Consider the following 22,372-nt stretch of genomic DNA (forward strand, 5'->3'; position numbering starts at 1 on the left):
TCCCTAACCCTAACCCTAACCCTAACCCTAACCCTAACCCTAACCCTAACCCTAACCCTAACCCTAACCCTAACCCTAACCCTAACCCTAACCCTAACCCTAACCCTAACCCTAACCCTAACCCTAACCCTAACCCTAACCCTAACTAATCACCCTAACTAATCACCCTAACTATCACCCTAACTATCACCCTAACTATCACCCTAACTATCACCCTAACTATCACCCTAACTATCACCCTAACTATCACCCTAACTATCACCCTAACTATCACCCTAACTATCACCCTAACTATCACCCTAACTATCACCCTAACTATCACCCTAACTATCGTTACAAACTTACCGCGAAGCCGTTATATATATAAGATACCGTCAAATTTACGGCGAAGCCGTGCAAGGCGTAGCCTTGTTTATTATATATTATATATTATATATAATACTTAGGGTCAGGCTTAGGGTCATACTTAGGGTCATACTTAGGGTCGATTTTACCTATTATACCGTCAAATTTACGGCGAAGCCGTTATATATATAAGATACCGTCAAATTTACGGCGAAGCCGTGCAGGGCGTAGCCCTTTATATTATATATAATATAATATTCAGACTTAGGGTCAGACTTAGGGTCACACTTAGGGTTATACTTAGGGTCATACTTAGGGTTATACTTAGGGTTATACTTAGGGTCATACTTAGGGTCGATTATACCTATTATACCGTCAAATTTACGGCGAAGCCGTGCAGGGCGTAGCCCTTTGTATTATATATAATATAATATTCAGACTTAGGGTCACACTTAGGGTTACACTTAGGGTCATACTTAGGGTCGATTATACCTATTATACCGTCAAATTTACGGCGAAGCCGTGCAGGGCGTAGCCCTTTGTATTATATATAATATAATATTCAGACTTAGGGTCACACTTAGGGTTACACTTAGGGTCATACTTAGGGTCAGACTTAGGGTCACACTTAGGGTCACACTTAGGGTCATACTTAGGGTAATACTTAGGGTTAATTTCACTTATTATACCGTCAAATTTACGGCGAAGCCGTTATATATATAAGATACCGTTAAATTTACGGCGAAGCCGTGCAGGGCGTAGCCCTTTGTATTATATATAATATAATATTCAGACTTAGGGTCAGACTTAGGGTCACACTTAGGGTCAGACTTAGGGTCACACTTAGGGTCACACTTAGGGTCATACTTAGGGTTAATTTCACTTATTATACCGTCAAATTTACGGCGAAGCCGTGCAAGGCGTAGCCTTGTTTATTATATATTATATATTATATATAATGCTTAGGGTCAGGCTTAGGGTCATACTTAGGGTCATACTTAGGGTCGATTTTACCTATTATACCGTCAAATTTACGGCGAAGCCGTTATATATATAAGATACCGTCAAATTTACGGCGAAGCCGTGCAGGGCGTAGCCCTTTGTATTATATATAATATAATATTCAGACTTAGGGTCACACTTAGGGTTACACTTAGGGTCATACTTAGGGTCATACTTAGGGTCAGACTTAGGGTCATACTTAGGGTCGATTATACCTATTATACCGTCAAATTTACGGCGAAGCCGTGCAGGGCGTAGCCCTTTGTATTATATATAATATAATATTCAGACTTAGGGTCAGACTTAGGGTCAGACTTAGGGTCACACTTAGGGTCACACTTAGGGTCACACTTAGGGTCAGACTTAGGGTTAAGGATAAGGTTAATTAGATACATAGTATCTAATAGATACTATGTAATTTACTAGCGCAGCGGATATTACAGTAGTAATATTAACCTTACTTAGGGTGAAGGATAAGGTGAAGGATAGGGTGAAGGATAGGGTGAAGGATAGGGTGAAGGATAGGGTGAAGGATAGGGTAGAGGATAGGGCTAGATATAAGGCTGAAAATCAAAGGATAATCGAAGAATCAAAGGTAAAAGAATAAAGATAAAGGTAAAGGTAAGAGATAAGGTGAAGGATAGGGTAGAGGATAGGGCTATACTTAAGGTGAATAAAATTTATTAGAGCCGAAGCTTTGAAATCAAAACTTGAACCTTATAACCGATGCTTTGAAATCAATAGATTAAACCTTATAACTAATACTTTGAAATCAATAGATTAAACCTTATAACTAATACTTTGAAATCAATAGATTAAACCTTATAACTAATACTTTGAAATCAATAGATTAAACCTTATAACCGATGCTTTAAAATCAATAGATTAAACCTTATAACTAATACTTTGAAATCAATAGATTAAACCTTATAACTGATACTTTGAAATTAATATTTTAAGGGTTAGGGTCGGACTTCGGGTCGAGCTTAGGGCCGAGCTTAGGGTCGAGCTTAGGGTCAGACTTAGGGTTATATAGAAGGCTATTCCCTTTAGATTATTCACTCTTCATCACTCTCTTAACTATCATCACTCTCTTAACTATCATCACTCTCTCGACGATTATCACTCTCTCGACTATTATTACTCTCTTACCTTATCTTTCTAAACTATTACTCTCTTACCTTATTACTTTCTCACCTTATCCTTCTGAATTATCACTCTCTCAACTACTTTACTATTATCGACCCTATACTTACCTTATCCCTGCCCTAAGCCTTACCCTAGGCCTCTCCTATCTACCTTACCAGCGCCTACCTTACTAGCGCCTACCTCACCGTCGCCCTCTCCGATTTTTTACCGTTAATTCTTCACTTACCCCCCTATTTCAGCACCTAAGGATTAATTTCCACCGTCTAAAAATCGATTCTACCGGCTAGTTTTCGAGATATCATCACTTTTATAAGTTATCTCGCAATTCTACTGATAAATCACTAAGTTTTCATATTTCCCCTGATTTTTACCCCGCACTTTACCCCGCAATTACCCCTCTACCCCTCTTTTACTATGCTGTTCGAATGCCCCGCGTGTAAAAATGAATATATCGATATTCTCGATCATATTCGTAAAAAACACCCTACTGATTCCTTTACAGAGCTTCAATTACAGCCTATAGGCCTTGTTCCCTGCCCTACCTGTGCTACAGCGTGTAAAGGAGCCCACGGGATTAAGACTCATAGCGCTAAAATCCACGGAATCACCGGTAGCTCTAGGGTATCAACGCAGCACCGAATCCATACTACCCCCTCTGCCTCAGCACCCTTAGACGCTGAAATCGACGATTCTATAGGCACCCCCTACCCTGTAATCGATTTCCCTCAGCTACTAGCACCCTTTCGAGCCGCTACCCCTAAGGCCAGAGCCTCTCTAGGCCTTTCAGGCTCTGAATACCCTACAGCTCCAGGGGCTACAGGCCTGTATAAGTCGCCTCCAGCACCTACAAGCCGAAATCTCAGTACCCCTCCACCCCTACCAAGCCCCCCATTCGATATCTACCCAGGCTTTACAGGCTCTCCGTCCCCTGTAACTTCAGCACCAAATAGCCCTAAATCGCCTACCTACGCCCAAGTTACCGCCACCCCTCTAGGCTCTAAGCCTTCAGCACCTACAGGCTCCAAGCACCCTACGGCTTCAGGCTCTAAGACCCCTGTACCTTCAGTACCTACAGGCTCTAAGCACCCTACGGCTCCAGGCTCCAAGTACCCCGCACCTTCAGCACCTGCAGGCTCCAAGACCCCTGCACCTTCAGCACCTACAGGCTCTAAGCACCCTACGGCTCCAGGCTCCAAGTACCCCGCACCTTCAGCACCTGCAGGCTCCAAGCACCCTACGGCTCCAGGCTCCAAGTACCCCGCACCTTCAACACCTACAGGCTCTAAGCACCCTACGCCTTCAGGCTCCAAGTACCCCGCACCTTCAGCACCTACAGGCTCTAAGACCCCTGTACCGTCAGTACCTACAGGCTCCAAGTACCCTACGGCTCTAGGCCCCGACCTCCCTACAGGCACCCGAAGGATTCAGACCCCACGGGGTATTTGGTACTCGATTCCAGGGGAAGTAGACGCTATACTCCCAGCGTACGACGGCCCTACAGGCCCTGAACCAGACTCCCTCCCAGGCTCTCGACCCCCCACGCCTACAGGCTCTACGTCACCTACATACGCCCAAATCGTCGCTACAGGCTATATACCCCCGAAGCCGTCCACTAAACGCCCTGCAAGAACACCCTCCCCAGGGGCTCAACGCCCTACGACACGCCAAAAGATAGGCCCTACGCAGCCTATAGAGCCTATAATCAAAGACAGCTCGTCCGACGAAGATCTTTATAGTGCCTCTACAGCGCCATCGTCCCCTACCCCTAGCTTTGAAGACGCTATCTCAACGCCTATACCAACTACACCTACCGATAAGACGCCTACCACACCTAGCCTACCCTCTGATAGCCCCTACTTCCCTCGACTATCACGAGTAGGCTCCCCTATAAGCAACCGAAGCTACTCACCCCTAGAACCACCCCCTAAAGCTCCCCAAGCTTCAGCACCCTCTCACGCTAAAGAGCCTATAATAATAAGCTCTTCTCCCCCAACAACCCCTACAACACACCTACCCTCCAAAACTACCACAACTCACCTACCCTCTAAAAACACCACAACTCACCTACCCTGCGAAACCTCCACACCTAGCCTACCCGTTAACCCAACACTCCAGGGCCGTACTATAGGGCCTACAGCGTCTAAACGCCCTATATCAACACAAGGCACAGCATCTTCAGCGCCTAAACGCCCTAGAACGTCAACACTAAAACGCCCTACCGACCCCCTCACATCTGAGCTACCCTTTGGATTACAACAATCGATCCACTGCCCCCAGCCTCAGGCTACCTCAGCACCTACACCCCTACACCCACAGGCTTCCTCAGCGCCTACACCCCTAGACGAGAGCGCTAAAGACCACTTGAACGCTATAAGCTCAGCGCTAAGAAACCCCTATATGCAATCCCTCATGAGATATAGCACTATTAAGGTCCCTGAAACACGTCTCCACGCCAGGCAAGCAGCGCTATTTACAGAGGCCGCTAATCGAGCGGCTTTAGCGTTCTTACGGCAGCCTAGAGAGAAGCAATTACTGGACTTTTTACTGCTTCCCAGGGTTCTCGGCCTAGGATTACAGAAGGAAGAGCTCGCTAAAACGCTGAAAGCCTACCCTACGACTATACCGGATATCCCTGAAACTCAGGGACCTCCCCCTGAACTCCCTACCCCCTCAAACGACTCCCCCGCCAAAAGAGCGACTAAGCTTCTGGAAAAAGGCTATATAGGGCGTGCCTCTAGAGCCCTAATCGACCCTACGCCTCTAGCTCCTAGCACTCCAGAGACGCTAAATACGCTATACTCGAAGCACCCTATAGGGCATAATAACCCCTTCAGTAACGCTAACCCCTCCCCGGGGCAAAATATCACCCCTGAAACGATACGACAGGCTATTCGATCGATTAATAGAGAGAAAGCCCCTGGCCTCAGCGGCTGGACCCGCCCGCTACTTGATATAGCGCTAAATTCGGAAAACTCCCCTGTAACTATAGCGCTTACACACCTAGCGAATATGATTCGACAGGGTACAGCTCCAGGGGTCGACCTCCTATGTGCTTCCCGACTTATAGGCCTTCAGAAGCCTGACGGAGGTGTGCGACCGATCGCTATAGGGGACCTTATTTATAAGGTAGCCCTAAAAGCGATCCTTATCAGCTCCTTCAAGCCGTCTATGCTTCTACCCTGCCAATTAGGCGTTAGCACCCCAGGTGGTGTAGAGCCTATAATCTTCCTCCTTGACGACGCTATTACCGGCCCAAATACCCTAAAAACTCAGCAAATCGCCTCCTTAGACCTTATCAACGCTTATAACCGAATCGGACGAACCTCAATAGCAGCTGCAGTCGCTAAATACGCCCCTACTCTCTATCGGACCGCTAAATGGGCCTATAACCAGCCTTCAGTGCTAGTAACAAACGAAGGCCACACGCTAGCAAGCGCTGAAGGAGTACGCCAAGGAGACCCTATTGCCCCCCTCTTATTCTCTCTAGCGATTCGCCCCCTGCTAGAGCACCTCCAAAAGACCCTACCGAAGGCTACAATTATAGCTTATTTGGACGATATCTATATCCTTAGCCCTGAAACTACAGCACTACTCCCTGTAGTTATAGAAGCCTTCAGGGACTCTCCAGTAGCTCTTAACCGCCAAAAGAGCACCGAAAGCCCTATTTCCCAGTTACAAACCACTGGACTTAAGGCCTTAGGGACCTTTATAGGCCCTGTAGCACACCGCCGAACGTTTCTCCAGGGGAAAATCGACACTCTCGCTACAGCGCTATATACCCTACGAGACCTCCCTAAACAACACGCTACCCTACTCTTACGGGGTAGTATACACCTACTCCTACGACACTTACAGCGCCAATTGTACTCGGAAGACCTACTAGACCTCTGGAGGTTAGCGGACTTACGAATCAAGTACGCTGTACAAGCCCTAATCGCTAGGGAGCCAGGGGAGAAGACTACCCTAATTCGCCAGGCTTTACTCTCTCTTCCAGTGAGAGAGGGAGGCTTAGGGCTCCCTATACACGCCTTATTAGCCCCAGGGCTCTATAGGGCAGCTAAGGAAGCCTCTCGATCGATTCTAGTGGCTATATGCCCTAATCTCTACCCGGAACCCCCTGGACGCCCTGTACCGACAGCCCAAGAGGTCTTCTCTAGCGTTAACCAAGACCTAGAAGAGAAGATTCTACCTACCCTATCAAAACAAGCGCTAAAATCGAAGCTTGAGAACGCTAGCTACCTCGGACGATACTGGCTTAGAACCCTGCCCACGCAAAAACACCACCTTTTAGCGGATTCTACAGTTACCGAAGCACTACGGACTAGGCTCTTACTCCCTGTAAAGCCCCCTATTTCGCCCTGTACCGCCTGTGGAGCCTACCCTCAAATAGGCCACGAAGACACCTGTAGAGGTGCTGAACGACGCTGGATTATACGCCATAACCAGGTTACCCGTGCATTTATTACTACCCTTTCTAGCCGGGAAGACCTTAAAGTGGAATCGGAGCCTACGCCAGCTAGAACGCCTATAGCCCTAGAAAACAGCCAACGACCGGATTTTTCAGTGCTTATAGGTACTTCTAGGCACTATTACGACGTTCAAATAGTAGCAATCAACAAGGATTCAGCACGCGAAGAAGCCTATGCTACGCTATCAGAGGCAGCAAACGCTAAACGGCTTAAATACAGCGACTTAGGCCCTGTATTTCACCCCCTGATCTTCTCGGCAGGAGGCCTAATGGAAGCCGAAACAGCGAAGACCTATAAGGCCCTACAGGGCCTATTAGGGCACTCTAGGGCTAAGTGGTTAGACGGGTATATCGCTAGCACCCTAACTCAGGCTCGAGGAATCGCTGCAACCTCGATCCTAGCACGTAGGTAGCTTATAACACACGCTATACCTACCCTACAGCACACACTACACCTACCCTATAACACACACTACACCTACCCTACGGCACACACGACACCTACCCTACGGCACACACTTCACCTACCCTAAGTAACTCACACTTCACCTACCCTGTGATACACACTCTATCTACCCTATAGTACACACTCTACCGACCCTGCGACTCACACTCTACCTACCCTTTGGTACACACTCTACCTACCCTATGGTACGCACTCTACCTACCCTGCGACTCACACTACACCTACCCTGTGGTACACACTCTACCTACCCTGTGGTACATACTCTGCCTACCCTATGGTACACACTCTACCCTGCGACTCACACTACACCTACCCTGCGACTCACACTACACCTACCCCTTAGTACACACTTTACCTACCCTTTGGTATACACTACGCCTACCCTCTGATACACACTTTACTTACCCTTTGGTACACACTCCACTTACCCTGTATTATCTCCTTCTGTCTTAGTACTCTACCTTCTGTACCCCTGACACCTTCAGGCTCTTACCCTCTGTATTATTAGTATAGTCCTTCTGTATTTCAAGACTATTAGAGAGAGATAAAAACACTCGTCGCAAGCTAGCGTAGTTAGAAACAAATATAACCCAAACCTCAAACCCTAACCCCCTACCCTGTGGTACACACTCTACCTACCCTGTGGTACATACTCTGCCTACCCTATGGTACACACTCTACCTACCCTGCGACTCACACTACACCTACCCCTTGGTACACACTTTACCTACCCTTTGGCACACACTCTACCTACCCTTTGGTACACACTACGCCTACCCTCTGATACACACTTTACTTACCCTTTGGTACATACTCCACTTACCCTGTATTATCTCCTTCTGTCTTAGTACTCTACTGTAACGTTTCTAACTCGGTCAGTGTCGTGAGTACAGACTCGTCGGTTAGTATCAGCTATGAAGTAAAGTAACAAGACGCTTGATTCTCAATAGGAATTAAGACGTTACAAGCAGTAGTAAACTAGGTGTAAACTTACTATTTGATTTAAGCACGAAGCTCTACTATCTAGGAAACTACCTACTTGTTATATAGAACTTCTGACTTCCTGTGTAAGCTGTGTAAGACGTCTTATAAGGCGCGCAAGCCCGTAAGCCCGTCTAGTAAGCTAGCACATCACGTGACCTATGTCCACCGTGATTAACATAACTATTATTATGATAATAAGCGTGGAGTATAGTACTACTCGCTAATTCGTACTATTCTCTTATTAGTGCTATTCTCTTAATGGTACTATTAACCCTTTGGTACCAAACACCGACTAGTGCCATCCACTTGGTAGTACTATCAGTATTATAGTGCTAACCCGTGACTTGTACTAAGACTAAGCCTGGTTCGTGACATCTACCTTCTGTACCCCTGACACCTTCAGGCTCTTACCCTCTGTATTATTAGTATAGTCCTTCTGTATTTCAAGACTATTAGAGAGAGATAAAAACACTTGTCGCAAGCTAGCGTAGTTAGAATCAAATATAACCCAAACCTCAAACCCTAACCCATCGATCGTCATATACAGAACATACCCAATCCTCACACGCAACGGAGCGGCAGGAGAACCCTCCATTGTATGCAGCGTGCTTCATCATCATTGCAACACAATGGACATGGCGAAGCTCTATGGAAAGAAACTTGAGATGGCTTTGGGATTGGAGCGGGCGTAATACATCGCCTTCCCGCCGGATACACAGCAGGTGGCAGATGCATTGAAAGCTTGGATAACGACGATGAGACCTGATTGCAAGGTCTACGACAACGCCACGGAAGGTTCCCTGGACGAATTCGACAAGATGTCTGAAGCCACTGGGACAAGCGGCAGGATCTTTGTGCACGATACTGAATCAATGAACGTTTACATCCATTTCCATCACTTGCGGGAGAGGATTCGTAACGGAACGCAGATCTGGAGTATACCCAGGTTGACGTTAGAATGGCCTACATTTGCCCCTATCTTCGACGGCAAATTGCGCGGATGCACCCTTACGCGTTTGTTCCCACCTAGAAGCGCGGTCCATATGCCACTGAGCCTGGTCGAAGAACAGCCCTTTTTTGCCGATGAGATCCTTCGATGGCTGCTGACTGGGCCGAATCCTCAGTGTGGAACCACTGCTGCTGGTGCGTTCAGGCTGGTTCTTGCTCCACATTTCATGGACCAGGTCTTTGAACTGGCATCGTCCAAGGCACGAGAGAGATTTGCATTCGAAAAGTCCTACCAAGGAGAGTCTCTGGAAGAGGACTTGGAAAAAGCTGGATTGGGTCGGGCGCAATGCAACTTGAGGTTTCAGATGTATTGTGATCTTCGCAGACACGGAGTCAGAAATCTCAAAGCTGCTGTAGAGCCGGACAGCAATGACAATGTAAAGTCTGACGGTTTCGAGTCTGATGACATCCTCGAGTCAGAGTACGACAAGGATACCGGCCCAATTTACTACATCCCAACGCGCTACAAGGGGAATCTGCACATGCAAAGGGATCACTTTGCTGGGTGGGCGCTGTTAAATCTTCAGAACTTTGGGAAGTTCATAGTGCTTGGACCACTCCTGTTCGAGGAACATCGCGAGAGGTGGCAACACGTGGATTTTGTGGAGAACCAAGAGGATGTTCGAACATACCTAGGCATGGGGTCTCACCGAAGATGATGGAGCCTTTGTGGATGGATGGTCCCATAGTGGATTCTTCAGGTTGAAGGTCGGGGTTGGTTTCCACAATTTCAGAAGTGAGGCGAGGATATACGAATAGTCTCTCAAACTCTACATCAAGGTTGATTGAATACTTTTCCCCTGGGTTGCTCTGCTGTATCTTTATGACAAGTAGTTTTAGTGTTTTATCGAATTATGACTTTGGGCTTGTTAGAATCGTGGAAATGAGTAATCTGGCATGCTCTCCTTGTTCCTCTTGTGAAGCTGAGGCTGTCCTCGTATCTCTTTCTGGTGTTTTGGCGTGACTGGCAACAGAGGCTACAGAGTTTGAGCTAGCCTCAACACTTAGGTCCCTGCGTCATTACCACACTATCATATAGTGCAAACAATCGACTCGAGCGTCGTTTTCAGGCGGTAGGGAATTGAGCTGCAGGAGAACGCTTTATGGAGGGACCACCTGGACGTGGATATTCGACATAACAACTTGTCTCCACAAGGCCTCGATTTGCAAGGAATAGACAGATGGCTTACTTCACCATGGATGTTTCTAGATAGGTAATATTGTCTTGAACCCCGATCACCGCTTCAGTCTTAGTAGTAGATAAGAATTGGCTCAGGGATAGACATTGGTATTGGCCCCTGGAATGGCAGCTGAACTGGTCTCATCTCAATCTGAGCTTTAACACCTGCGGTAAAATGCGTACTGTCACCCTTTCCCCTCCCCTTTCTCAAGTCTGGTCCAGCTTCTAGGGTCCTTATTCCAATTTCAGTATTTCAATCTCGAGATTCCAGAGTCCAGATTCCAGATTCCAGATCCCGACCTCGAGGTTCTGAGCTAACATCATGGATTTGCAATCTCAAGATCGAGATTACAGATTACGGAACTGGAATTCCGATCGCTGAGAAAGATGAAAACTTTATATAAAAATATTTTTCTCTCCAAGAAATGATTTTATTCTTTCTTCTCCGTCATCCATCAGCTTGAGACCGTCTAGCTGACTGACGAGTTAGTCTAGACATCGACAGTTTATCAAACTCGAGTCGTCGACGGGCGATTTCGAGATGAGATGACCATTTATTCAATTTCACCTATCTGTGGGCCCTCTAACCTGATTTTCTAAACGCTTCTACCCTAAATAACTCTTCATTGGAGGTCCCTCTTCATTGAGTCAACACACGAATCATTTCATAATCCAAAATCTCTTCGCCAAGCGATCTTAGTAGATGCTCAACGCCACCTATTTGAGCCTCTTCTAGGGTCAGCCAGCTCCTCTTAACTATTTTTAACAATTTTCGATGTCACAATCCGTAACAAATCAATGCCAGCAAGAATACAACAACCTTCACCTTCCTCACCACTCAAGCACTGTTTACGGCACTGCTCTTCGATCTCAACAAAGCCTCTCCCTCGCTGAAACTTTTCTCACCAACGGACTTCCAGTTACAAGTCATCTCGTCGCCAGCCAGCCAATAAGCTAGCCAACAATAGCTACCCAATATTTACGCTTCAAGTCAAACAAGGAACTCTTCCTCTCCCCAAGAAGGGACTTCTCTCGAAACAACCGCCACTGTCATTGAAGAGAACAAGATTTAAGATCAAACTGGAGACATTTCCAGGCAATATACCTCGAAATAAACTGTATACATCATCGCTAATTCGCATCTCGCGTCGATGATCAGAAGTCAAATTGCTGATTAGCTGCATTGTCGATAGATGCACAAGTCGAAGTTCGCTGGTTGGCTGGCTAGCTGGTTGGTTTCCACAGGATTCCTCGCTACTTTCAATACTCGATTTTCGGATAGAAAAGCGAGAAAGCAAAGTGCTGCAGATATATAGGCGGAGCTGGGTAAAGGGGAGAGGTTAAATCACCGGAATATTAGTGCTGAGAGAAGTGCCCAAGGCAAACAAGGAGATCAAGCTGGAGTAAAACAAGAATTTGATGGTTCTGGACATGAATATGGGGAGGAGCATGAATTGAGGAGGAACATAAAAATTGAGGAGGAGCTTGATCCGAGGAGGAGAAGATGAAGACACGCATTAATTTTCAGGCCTTCTTATAGACGCAGGCATTGAGCATGACATGGATACCAACTGTCCACTCGAATCTTCCCAGGTTCGACATCCAGATAGCGAAAACACACCAACATCCCACCACAACTTACTGGCTACTTCCTCCCTGCATACTTGGCTTGATTTACAGCATTTCATTCATGATTGAAATGGTCAGAATCATGGTGAAGGCTCAAGCCAACGCCAGAACCCGTTACACACCCAAGCCGAACTGTGGAAGTCAAAAACCAAGACCGAGCCCACGGCTGTGATGATATAGGCACAGCAGTTGTGGACAACCTGGTTTATAATACCCCCTTTTAGGCCATCAAAGCCGAGAATGGGGTACAGTTCTAGCATATCCCCTCAACTGCTGAAAACACCCTTTTCCAGGGCACCGCGCTGAAGCGAGGCGCTAAGGCTGCCTGGATGGGCAACGTAGCATCCAAATTTCAGCGTTCTTCGCTTATTACAGGGTCTCAATACAGGCTGCACACTCCCTGTGAAATGTGTCTTTGATACAGCAGTTGAGGGGATACTTGCCACAGCCAAAACCCTCAACGCTAAGCAACTGAGGCTGGAGAAAGATATAGCCGTAAAATGAGATGCGTCTCACTGCTGGAGAAGAAAAAATAGTCTCAATTCGACAAGATTGTTCAGCGAGCCAAACAGATAATTAAATGAAGAGGGAAAAAGACTTGAATTGCGCTGGTAGAGTAGGCGAACACAAGTCGGCAGCCACGGAGGCAGGCTTGCAGGTAAAAAGAGAGCAAGGAAAGGTGGTGTTGAAAGAGGAAAGTGACAAGGTGCAGGCGGTGATAATTAAATCGCAGTCTGTTGTTAGAAAAGGGATAAGAGAGCTGGTTGGAATTGTTGCTAGAGAAGGGCGAGGAGGTGGTCTCTGTGTTGATTATGGGAGACGAACTAAATCATATCTAGTAGACTTGCTTGCTTGATGACGATCAGGTCAGTGGGGATGCTAGATATGTGTTTTTTTACGTCTTCTCCTTGCTCCTTACCGCAGGCAGCGAAGGAGCAGGAAAATAGTGAGGGGGGAGGGGGGAAGCACTAGATTCTGTACCTCGCTCGGACAGCGAATCCTTCATTTCAAGACTTGAGAAAGAAGTAGACAACATGGCTGGTGATATACGTGGTTAGCAGTTTCGAGTAGATACGGAGTTCGTGGATTAAAACTCTGCTATACCTGTACATGTAGCTCTCCATTCTTCATACGAGCGTACGACAGAAGAAAAGAATTGGAGCCATTTCTGGACAGGGATCTTCTTGGTAGCAGTCGATTCTTCCTTGTGTCTAGCACAAATGACGAAGCTTTTTGCACAGACGCGCGATATATAGAAGCGTCCACATCTCTTGCCAGTGACATGTATCCTTCCTTTTGTTTTGGGGGAGAAAACTCTTTAATCAAATAACACCACTGGCCAATGTCCACCAGTCTCAAATCCCACAGCCAAATCATATCACTGGCTGATCTTTACTCAGTGGTGATCTCATGTCATATCTTCTTTTCTCTCTTTACGTTTTCCATCGCCGCATCGAGTGGTTATTATTTCCACATCAGATCCAGTCGCGTATGAAGCAAAAAAAGAATAAAAAATTCGATAGTCATCAACTTCTCGCGAATTCCAGTCCTATCCATTGCAACCTGAAGAAGCGGCACTCCGATGGAAAAAAGCCACATTGGAAAGGTGACCGGGCGTGGGGCAGATCATGACGCAACGAAGTATAATAACGCCTTTGAAGGGGAATTGGTGGCGCGACTTGATGGAAACACCTGTAAGTCCGGGTTTTGGTGCGGTATTAGAGTGATGGAGCCAACCCATGATTCGCAGATACGCACCGACGGGCCGTACCTTACAGCAATATCAGTAACTAGTATTAAAAATTTCCAGCCTTTTTTTACCGAGCCTTATCAAAATCTCAAAACCCTTAGATTTACTACCCTCTTACTGCGTATACAACTTATATTTAAACTACGTAAAAAGTTGATAAACTAAAAGAGTTACACGATTCTAGTAACTATATTAAGTTTTTATATCGTGTAGCGTGATATTCTAGGTATAATAATCGATTTGCTTGAAATCGGGATTTCTTACTAAGGGCAAGAGCCGCAGGCCCTTTATTTGTATAAGGATTCCCCCCCCTCTTATAACTTCACAACGTCTTCGATACAACTTATAAGAATCAAGGGAATTGTACTTTAACATGCGATTATCAATTCAGCGTTTATTATATATTATCTAAATCGTTTGTTAAGGTGCAATAATTCGAGGCGTTTTCCAAAGTTAGGTGAGGGCCAGAAAAATCGCGAGGGCTGGCCCCGCGATTTTTAATACTAGTTACTGATATTGCTGTATTTGATTGGAGTTGTGGAATTTGGGTCGCTAGGCTAGCCTTGCAACAGGGCTGACACGCAAGCGGGCAAAGTTGGTTTGCCTCAACCAAAACCTTCTTTCCACATCACATCTTCCCCCTCACCCTCTACCTCCCATGTCCGTTCATATCTCTCATCTCCTCGACTTTTTTCTGCCCTCTCGTTATCTCGTGCTCGCGCTCCTCCCATTCCATCTGGCGATCTATGGCATAACTTAGATCTCAGATGATGGCCCACAACGCTGAACCACCGGCGTCTCTCGCCTCTTCTTAAGTACCAATTCCTACCGCTCATGCTCCTGTCCTTCATCACAGCGGGGAAATGCTAATTGACTTGGACTTTGACGTCAGTTTGCTAACGTTTCTCTTTCGCCTGCGCAGAAACCTCCCTTTCACTGCTTCGGTGACCGGTGTGCTCCATTTGCCTTTGGCCTCCTCTCCGCCGTCCCCAAGGCCGCTCTCTCTACACATAAAGCCTGCACGCGGTCTACTATAACTACCGACTCGAGCATGTCTTCCGATCCAAGTCTCTGCGGCATCGCATTCTCTTCGATCTCGTGGGAGGATGTTGCTCGCATCGGCTGCCCTGACATTGCGTGGATTTGTAGCTCAACTCCACCCATCTGCAACACGCAGCCCGAACAAAACTCGCGAGACCCTCAGACCATGGACCAGGACGTTGCGGTTATGGCAGTCGCCATTTCACATTTCCTTTTGGCACAGCTTGGCGTTATCATTTTAACTGTCATCACCACTCCCTCCTTCCTGGTACCGGCATTTCCATTTGCATAGCTTATTACATTATTGGCGAAATCTACTTTTGCGCTAGGCGTAACATGAATCAGATAGAGTCGGCACAGCGTGGGCAGTGAGACATACTAGACTTTCCAGTGCCATTGCGTCCTAGCAGGCAGCAGTGAACACAGCCGTTGAGTCTTAGATTGGCGTCAACGTGAATTTCAAGTGGCCGGATCGACCTATCTGCGTAACCACTAAGTCATACTGTGCCGCCCGCGGAAATAATGGAGGGATTGAGCTACTCGATGCAGGCTTGCAAGCTGTGAGTTGTGGCTTGTGGCCAGTGCAGCAAGAGCATGCATCTCTGAGCTGCGGTAATCCTCTTGTGTATGATCGCGAGTGTACTGGCAAGTAGTAGTCTGGTGCATTGAGTGCCTGGACTAGGCTGGACTAGGCTGGACCTCAACCGCCTTATCTTAAGAGATCATATATCTAAAATTCCATTATCATACAACCAAAAATTCATGCTGCAACAATTCGCCTGCCGTCGCTCTCTGCTTCGGGTTCCAGACCAACATTTTTCTGAAGAACCCACCAAATAGATCGTATTCCTTGCCTTCCAGATACTCCTCACAATCTTCCAATGGCACTGACTTGATTCCCGTAGCCTGGACGCCTTTCCAATTTCCTACGTTTAGCCAGTGCTTAGTAAACGACTATCAAATAGTCGTAGGCCTAAATCTACATACCTTCAGAGTTCCAGTACTTCAAGGCCGCTTTGCTCTCCCCTAAGAATGATTTTGGAGGCGGGCCGAGGACTGATTCCATCTTAGCCAAGAGCTGAGCGTCTGCATGCTGCCTAGAATCCTGCCATCAAAGAGATGGTCGTCTTCGAATAGATGCCATGCCTGGATCACTGTAAGCACAATATTAAAGCAACGAGTAGCGTTATTATGCGGCACACTATATCATAACAGTAACCACTGATTACATACCATGACTCCTAGATTTCATATATCCACTTTAGAATCCCATTCCATACCGAGCACGACCTCAGGCGCCCGAAAACTCTTTGGCTGGATAATGCGCCGTACCCAAGTTTGCTGAGAACTTGATACCGAGAACTGAATACTTCCCCAAGGCGTACTGGATAGTATAAGCCATGAGTCGGCATTATTTCTTCCTCGATCGGCACTGTGTTGTCTAGCGTAACGAGCCTTGAGGACATCAATCTGCTTGACATTCCGCGAAGAGGAGATATCGATTGCTGTATCATCTGCTGCGTCTGGCGAAAGAGCCAGCCCATATTTCGTGGAAGCACCTAATTGATTTGGATGGCGCAATCGAACTTCGCGTGGCCGTGACAAAAGTGTGAGTGAACTTCTCAGCAGCTCCTGTTGAGACCATAGGTAAGTTAGAGGAGAGAGATTGGGGCGCCGCGGCGCGGTGCCAACCAATATGAAAATAAGCTAGTTGTGCACGCTAGTCCGAGAGCGACGAATACCACTTGTTGATTTCGTTTCTCTCTTGGACGTTATGTTGGGTCGGTCCGCATTAACACAGTGTTTGATGATCCACGGATGCTTTTGGACCTGGTCGAGCGGTAGCCGCTTCTCTGGTTCGACAACAAGGAGCTGAAGCAGGAACCAGAAGTTAGCATCCATTCATATTGGCAGACACAGAAATTTATCTTACACTTTTGATCAAATCTTTGGCTTCTGGAGATACGTAACTCGGAATGGTCATGTCACAACGGACAATTCTTTTGTACGTGAGAACCTGCGAGTCCTCAAATGGCGCCTCCCCAACTAAGAATTCATACATCAAGACCCCCAGACTCCACAAGTCGACCTTGTTGTTGTAAGAGGTGCAGTTGACGATCTCGGGGGGCAAGTAGTCTAGAGTTCCGCATTGGGTCTTTCTTCGGTCACCTGGCGCATGTACACTCCACCCGAAGTCTGCGATCTTTAGCTCGCCATGGATCCCAAGAAGAATGTTCTCTGGTTTTATATCTCGATGGATGACGTGTTTTTTGTGCAAGAACTGTAATGCTGCAGCCATCTGGGCAATGTATTGTGCAGCTTTCCATTCCGGAAATCGAGTTTCGCGTCGCAGATGTTTATATAGCTCTCCCTGCCCAGCAAACTCAAGTATCAAGAATATTCTTTTACTGTCGTGGAAGTGGCCATAGAGCTGAAGGATGTTCGGATGTCGGAGGTTGCTTTGAATTTCAATCTCCCGTTGGACTGTGACCCGTTTTGGAATTAGCATAGCTTCTCTGAAAATACATATATCTCGCTCCATGATCTGTCTGAACGGAAGGATAATTTGATCAGCAAAAAGTTACCTTGTTTCTCAACGCGGCCTTGTGTTATCTCGTTCTTGTGCAGGACTTTGAGTGCACAAACAAATCCGCTTTCGCGTTCTCTCGCCAGATACACGCGCCCGAACTTCCCTTTCCCCAATGGCCGACCAATTTCGAACATTCCAAGGTGGAATATCTTTGAGGGTATAAGTCGCTGAGGTATGGAGACTTGTATTTGTTCGACTTCGGCAACGGCTTCCGATCCCCTCGATGATCCACAGGGAGGCTTTGGGAGCACTGATCCGACCGGCACGATCGAACTCGACTGTCGTAAAGCTTGGGAAGAGACCAATGCGATTTTAAGCAAGTGTGATCGGCTGGAGTTCTGTACCAGGTGCTTGCTAGGAGATGTTATGACCTGTGTGAAATTAGACAGGGGCTCCAATGGCGAGCTGATATGGGTACCTTTGGGTTTAAGAATGTCTTCTTTTCATTGTTAGGATCATTCTCACTGTATGTGGGATTATGCGATAATTGTGGATTCGAGGAGACAACATTCTGTTTGAATCAGAAAATAACTCTGCAGGACATTGGGTAAACAAACCTTGGACCTGACATGTGGTTGTCTTCCACCAGCAGGATCAGTCTCGTCGTTGATGGAAACACGCTTGAGGCGCGCTTCCAGGGAGCAAGTGGCCATCGCAAAGATCTGTTAGGGGATCGTAATCAGTAAATTAGTATTTGCCCTAAACCGAGGAGATGTGATAACCATCCAAAGTCGAGTTGGACATGTTGGAGTGCAGGGCTGAGCCACGTCGGCCAGGCAACAGCGGCAAGGGCCTTGCAGGTGAATCAATTCCAACGACAATCAACTGTTCTCGACATTATCACGACCATTACACCTTATAAATGCTTACAGTAACTACTCTGAATGTCGCTCTCTCATAGAAGAAAGAGAGGTCGCTGAGCTAGTGTTATTGAATTCTCACCTCTTCCAACAAATTCTACTCCTCATGTCAAGCTCAAGCCTCGACAAATATGGACACCAAGGAATAATGCATGGGATAGTGCAAAGGCTTCCTTTTGGAAAATCCTCATCAATTCGTTTACACATCTTCGCCGTCGTTGCACCTCCAACATGCACGCAGCACGGCTGTAGGTTATTCTAACTGCCAAGGTTCCTCCGGCAACGTGGCTCATGAGGACACAACATATACGCGAATCTTAATGGAGGACAGAATGTTGAAGGATACTTCCGATTTAGGGTTAAAAGAGTGGCTGATAAATCAAGACTAAACTGCCCTGGTTCCTAGAGACTGTCTTCTTAGTGCTCTATAATCTTGAAGCTCTCTTTCTTTCAACTCTAATGGTTTTCCAGTCTTCTCTGCCCTGCTCTTTTGAACTCTCCGACCCTTAGAGGTATTACACTCCAATTTCCTTTTTTTGTAGCCGCGTGGCTCTTATGTGAACCAGACTGACTGCTAGTGTACTGTGCAGTACTAGGGAGCAATACCACATGGCGGTGCGTCCCACTATTTCTGAATGAGTCTTTCAAAAACACTTACTAACTTGAATGAATATAAAATACACGCTGGATGGGTCATAGATCTTTTAGAAGCAAATTAATGTTGACCTGACCTTCGAAACTGGGAAGCCATTCGTTGAGGGGAGACTAGCTACCAAGGCACCGAGGACAAAATGGTGATGAAGGAGAACAAGGCCGAAGGTACGCTTCATTTTGTACTGGAGGAAAAGATCGCAGGAAAGCTCGCGCAAAGCGTTGTCGACATGCTCTGCAACTTTTTTTTCTCAAACATAATCCCGGCATTGGCAAGCGACGGAAAACGATCATTGCTTGGAGGGTCGTGGTCAGACGTTGTCTCCATGATTCAAATATCTTGGCTTGTGGGCGAGAACTCTCAAATAGGTGCTAAGGGATGATAGTCAATGAGGTTTGTTTATCGATACAACCTCGTCGAATTGTGATAGACTCTTCCCCATCTCAGCACAGGTCCTCTCTCTTGCCTTCTTCGCCGCGTACTGGTAACACAGCACCGTGTGAAACGGCTGGTGAGTTTTCGGGCTCGAACTTTCTGCAGACAAATTGCACACCGGATCCGACAACACCCACCAAAAAGTCCACCGCAGCTTCTTCTTACGAGACAGCCTCCTCTCACCACGCAGCTTCAGCCTGTTAGTACATGGCAAATTCCTAATTCTAACCTTTTATCTCACAGGTTTTCCGAAAACCTGTAAACTCAAGTACACCGTACGAATCCAGGGAAAGTCGAAATATCCACTCCGACTGCCAAACGTAACACACATTTTACAAGAAATGGGTAGCCTAAAGCAGTGCCCTGTAATCAAGCGAGGAAAGCCTGAATTAAGCATGTGCCTTGCCGGATAGGCCGGTGTGTTCTAGGCAGTTGAAGGGATAAAACTTATAAATCTTGCTTCACCTGAAGTGCTGCAAAGTCTCGGAGGAAGATATTGAACTGTATATCTTTGATAAGCAATTGGCCACACAGGATGCAATAGGAATCCTGTAACACCCAGTGGTGCTTTTATGTTGTAGTCAGATACTCAGAGACAACTGTTCGGATAGTTTTGTTGGAAAGAAAGTCAACGCAGGTAATGATTCCAGATGTCTAGTTGGCAGAGCGTCCTTGTCATTCATATGGAGGACATTGACAGGCAAGACGAATAAACTCCATGTTTTTTTCCGGAATTAGCTCTGTAGCAGCACAGACGACCCTGGGTTCGTTGCACTCCAATCAAAAGGGCGCGCCCCACACCCATGCACGAAGAATTGAGTGGCGACTGAGCCTCCAGGCTGTTGTGATTTCAATTAAGCGAGAGCATTCTGCCAATCAAAACAGTAATCAGCATCACTGTAGATGTAAACGTAACTACCCTAAGGAAGTAGATTTCGTAATTGACTAGAACAACATATACAAGAACTTAATCGTGTAATCGCTGAGATCTTAATTAGGTCGTCTTACCTCCCCACCTTCAATGCTGATCAGCCGATGCTCAGCCTTTACTGCCCTTGCCCCTAAGTCCTTGTGCTGAGTGACAAAACCGACATTGCGATTTTCGATGGTGGTCTTCGATATCCGAGTAATCAGCGACGCCATCGAAAGCTCAATGTTTAGCTTCACCATGTACGCGATAGGATGGAACTGAACATAGATCGTCTGACGAAGAAAGGATTCCAGGATAATAAGCATAAGCTGAAAACACTAGATCGAACAAGACCAGACTGCAATCTTACATCCATAGTAATCGATACAACCATCAATCTCGCATTAAACGTGACCAGAGAGGCATATTTGGTGAGTCCATGATAGTCCACCAGACGTCGCTTTACTGTCCGAAGGAAATAATAATTCAACCCGGCATCAACAACGAGAATAAGACACTTGGATGTCCGATCCCAATATTTGTTGATGGTGACGAAACTTTTGGGTTAGCAATCAAAGCCAATAAATCAGGTGACATACATTTGAGAAGGCGGTGGATTGAGATGAGTCGGAATCCAAATGATAAAGACCGCAATATTGATCAAAGTTCTAGACTTGGTTAGATGACATAGACATACAGGGTATACTTACATAAAAATCGCCGTTCCATACTAACAACCATTAGCGACACTCCTTTGAAAGCCAAGCAACTCACTTTTACCAGTCTCAAGAACTTGCGATCATCCCCAACAACATTGATACGATTGATGATGATTTGTAACAAGAGTTGAACCTCAAAGACCCAGAAGAAGAGTATACTGAATAACACTGGTACACTGGGACGGTCAGTCAAAGTCTTCTCAGGGTAGAGAGACAAACCCTGATTTGATTGTTCCGTTCAGAAGTAGCCATCCGATGACAGCAATAGCAAGATTGGAGATGATCTCACCCCACACCATATAGATGTATCCGCTTCGGAGTGGCGACTGAATGCTCCGAGTCTGTTTGATAGCATTCCAAACACACAGGAATCCGAACCCAAGGGTAAAACCTGCCGCCGCTGAGGCTAGCTGGAACTCGGAATCGGTGGCTTCCATATCTGATAATAAATGTCCTGAGCTGGCATGTCGGAATTTCCACTAATGCAACAGATATTTTAGGGAATACTTGTGATTTGTATTTCCTCTGAACGCTGAACGTCTGATGAAACAACTCGGATACAGGAGTGATGATAGTTTGATCTGAATCATCTGACGGGAAGCTTGCAAGTGCACGGGGACGCTTTGGGCATCTAGATTAGCGGGAAACCCCAGATTCTCCCTGGACCCCTCTAAATGCAAATATTCTGGAGCTTCATGCTGGCGATCGTACTCGCAACCTCTCTGGCCGACGTAGGGAAGCCATGGCGTTGGGGTAATCTTGTCTGCCCTTCATTCAGTGTCAGCCCTGATCTCGACACGCAGCTTTGCTGTGTGATGATACTCATATATTTTGTATTCAAAATCTCTAGTAGCATTTCCAGTCTTGAATATTTGAATCGGTGGAGATGGAATACGGCCCCCTGGTAATCACATGTTCTGCATAAAGTTTCGGGTCGTAACGACTCGCAAAAGTTCTCGAGAAAACGTCTCGCTTGGAACTTTAGCCAAAGTTACTGTGAGTAATGGAAGCAAAGTCGGAAAACCCGATCGATGATACCGTTGACCGTGCCAATGATTGGCTATCCCATCTGGAATATGAGACGGCTTAGAATGGAATGCTCAAGAAATCGATCTTTCCATCCTTCTCCCGCTTTGCATCACGTGCCGAACATCGAACCACTGCTGCGCTTATCGATACTTGAC

The 22,372-nt window shown here is 46.5% G+C and overlaps 5 protein-coding genes across 5 annotated transcripts; 2 read left to right on the forward strand and 3 right to left on the reverse strand.

Moving 5' to 3' along the window:
* Window positions 1-2,910: 2,910 nt before the first annotated feature.
* On the forward strand, window positions 2,911-4,544 carry ONS95_013575 (uncharacterized protein; the record flags this gene model as incomplete). The annotated part of the gene is made up of 2 exons (XM_058507211.1): window positions 2,911-4,371; window positions 4,476-4,544. 2 exons carry the CDS (start codon window positions 2,911-2,913, stop codon window positions 4,542-4,544), a joined length of 1,530 nt encoding a protein of 509 aa, XP_058356380.1.
* Window positions 4,545-8,954: 4,410 nt separating this feature from the next.
* Window positions 8,955-10,302, forward strand: ONS95_013576 (uncharacterized protein). Its single transcript, XM_058507212.1, has one exon. It carries the CDS (start codon window positions 9,170-9,172, stop codon window positions 10,079-10,081), a length of 912 nt encoding a protein of 303 aa, XP_058356381.1. The 5' UTR covers window positions 8,955-9,169; the 3' UTR covers window positions 10,082-10,302.
* A 4,306-nt stretch (window positions 10,303-14,608) lies between these two features.
* Window positions 14,609-16,088, reverse strand: ONS95_013577 (uncharacterized protein; the record flags this gene model as incomplete). The annotated part of the gene is made up of 2 exons (XM_058507213.1): window positions 14,609-15,948; window positions 16,010-16,088. 2 exons carry the CDS (start codon window positions 16,086-16,088, stop codon window positions 15,767-15,769), a joined length of 261 nt encoding a protein of 86 aa, XP_058356382.1. The 3' UTR covers window positions 14,609-15,766.
* A 641-nt stretch (window positions 16,089-16,729) lies between these two features.
* IPL1_2 (spindle assembly checkpoint kinase) lies at window positions 16,730-18,265 on the reverse strand (the record flags this gene model as incomplete). Its single annotated transcript, XM_058507214.1, has 5 exons — window positions 16,730-16,894; window positions 16,956-17,506; window positions 17,608-17,983; window positions 18,031-18,123; window positions 18,170-18,265. 5 exons carry the CDS (start codon window positions 18,263-18,265, stop codon window positions 16,730-16,732), a joined length of 1,281 nt encoding a protein of 426 aa, XP_058356383.1.
* A 2,457-nt stretch (window positions 18,266-20,722) lies between these two features.
* ONS95_013579 (uncharacterized protein) lies at window positions 20,723-21,625 on the reverse strand (the record flags this gene model as incomplete). Its single annotated transcript, XM_058507215.1, has 5 exons — window positions 20,723-21,026; window positions 21,069-21,137; window positions 21,180-21,199; window positions 21,244-21,364; window positions 21,408-21,625. 5 exons carry the CDS (start codon window positions 21,623-21,625, stop codon window positions 20,723-20,725), a joined length of 732 nt encoding a protein of 243 aa, XP_058356384.1.
* Between the last annotated feature and the right edge of the window lie 747 nt (window positions 21,626-22,372).

Source organism: Cadophora gregata (genome assembly GCF_030347475.1).
Source record: "Cadophora gregata isolate MNR1 chromosome Unknown scaffold_8, whole genome shotgun sequence".
NCBI lineage: Eukaryota > Fungi > Ascomycota > Leotiomycetes > Helotiales > Ploettnerulaceae > Cadophora > Cadophora gregata.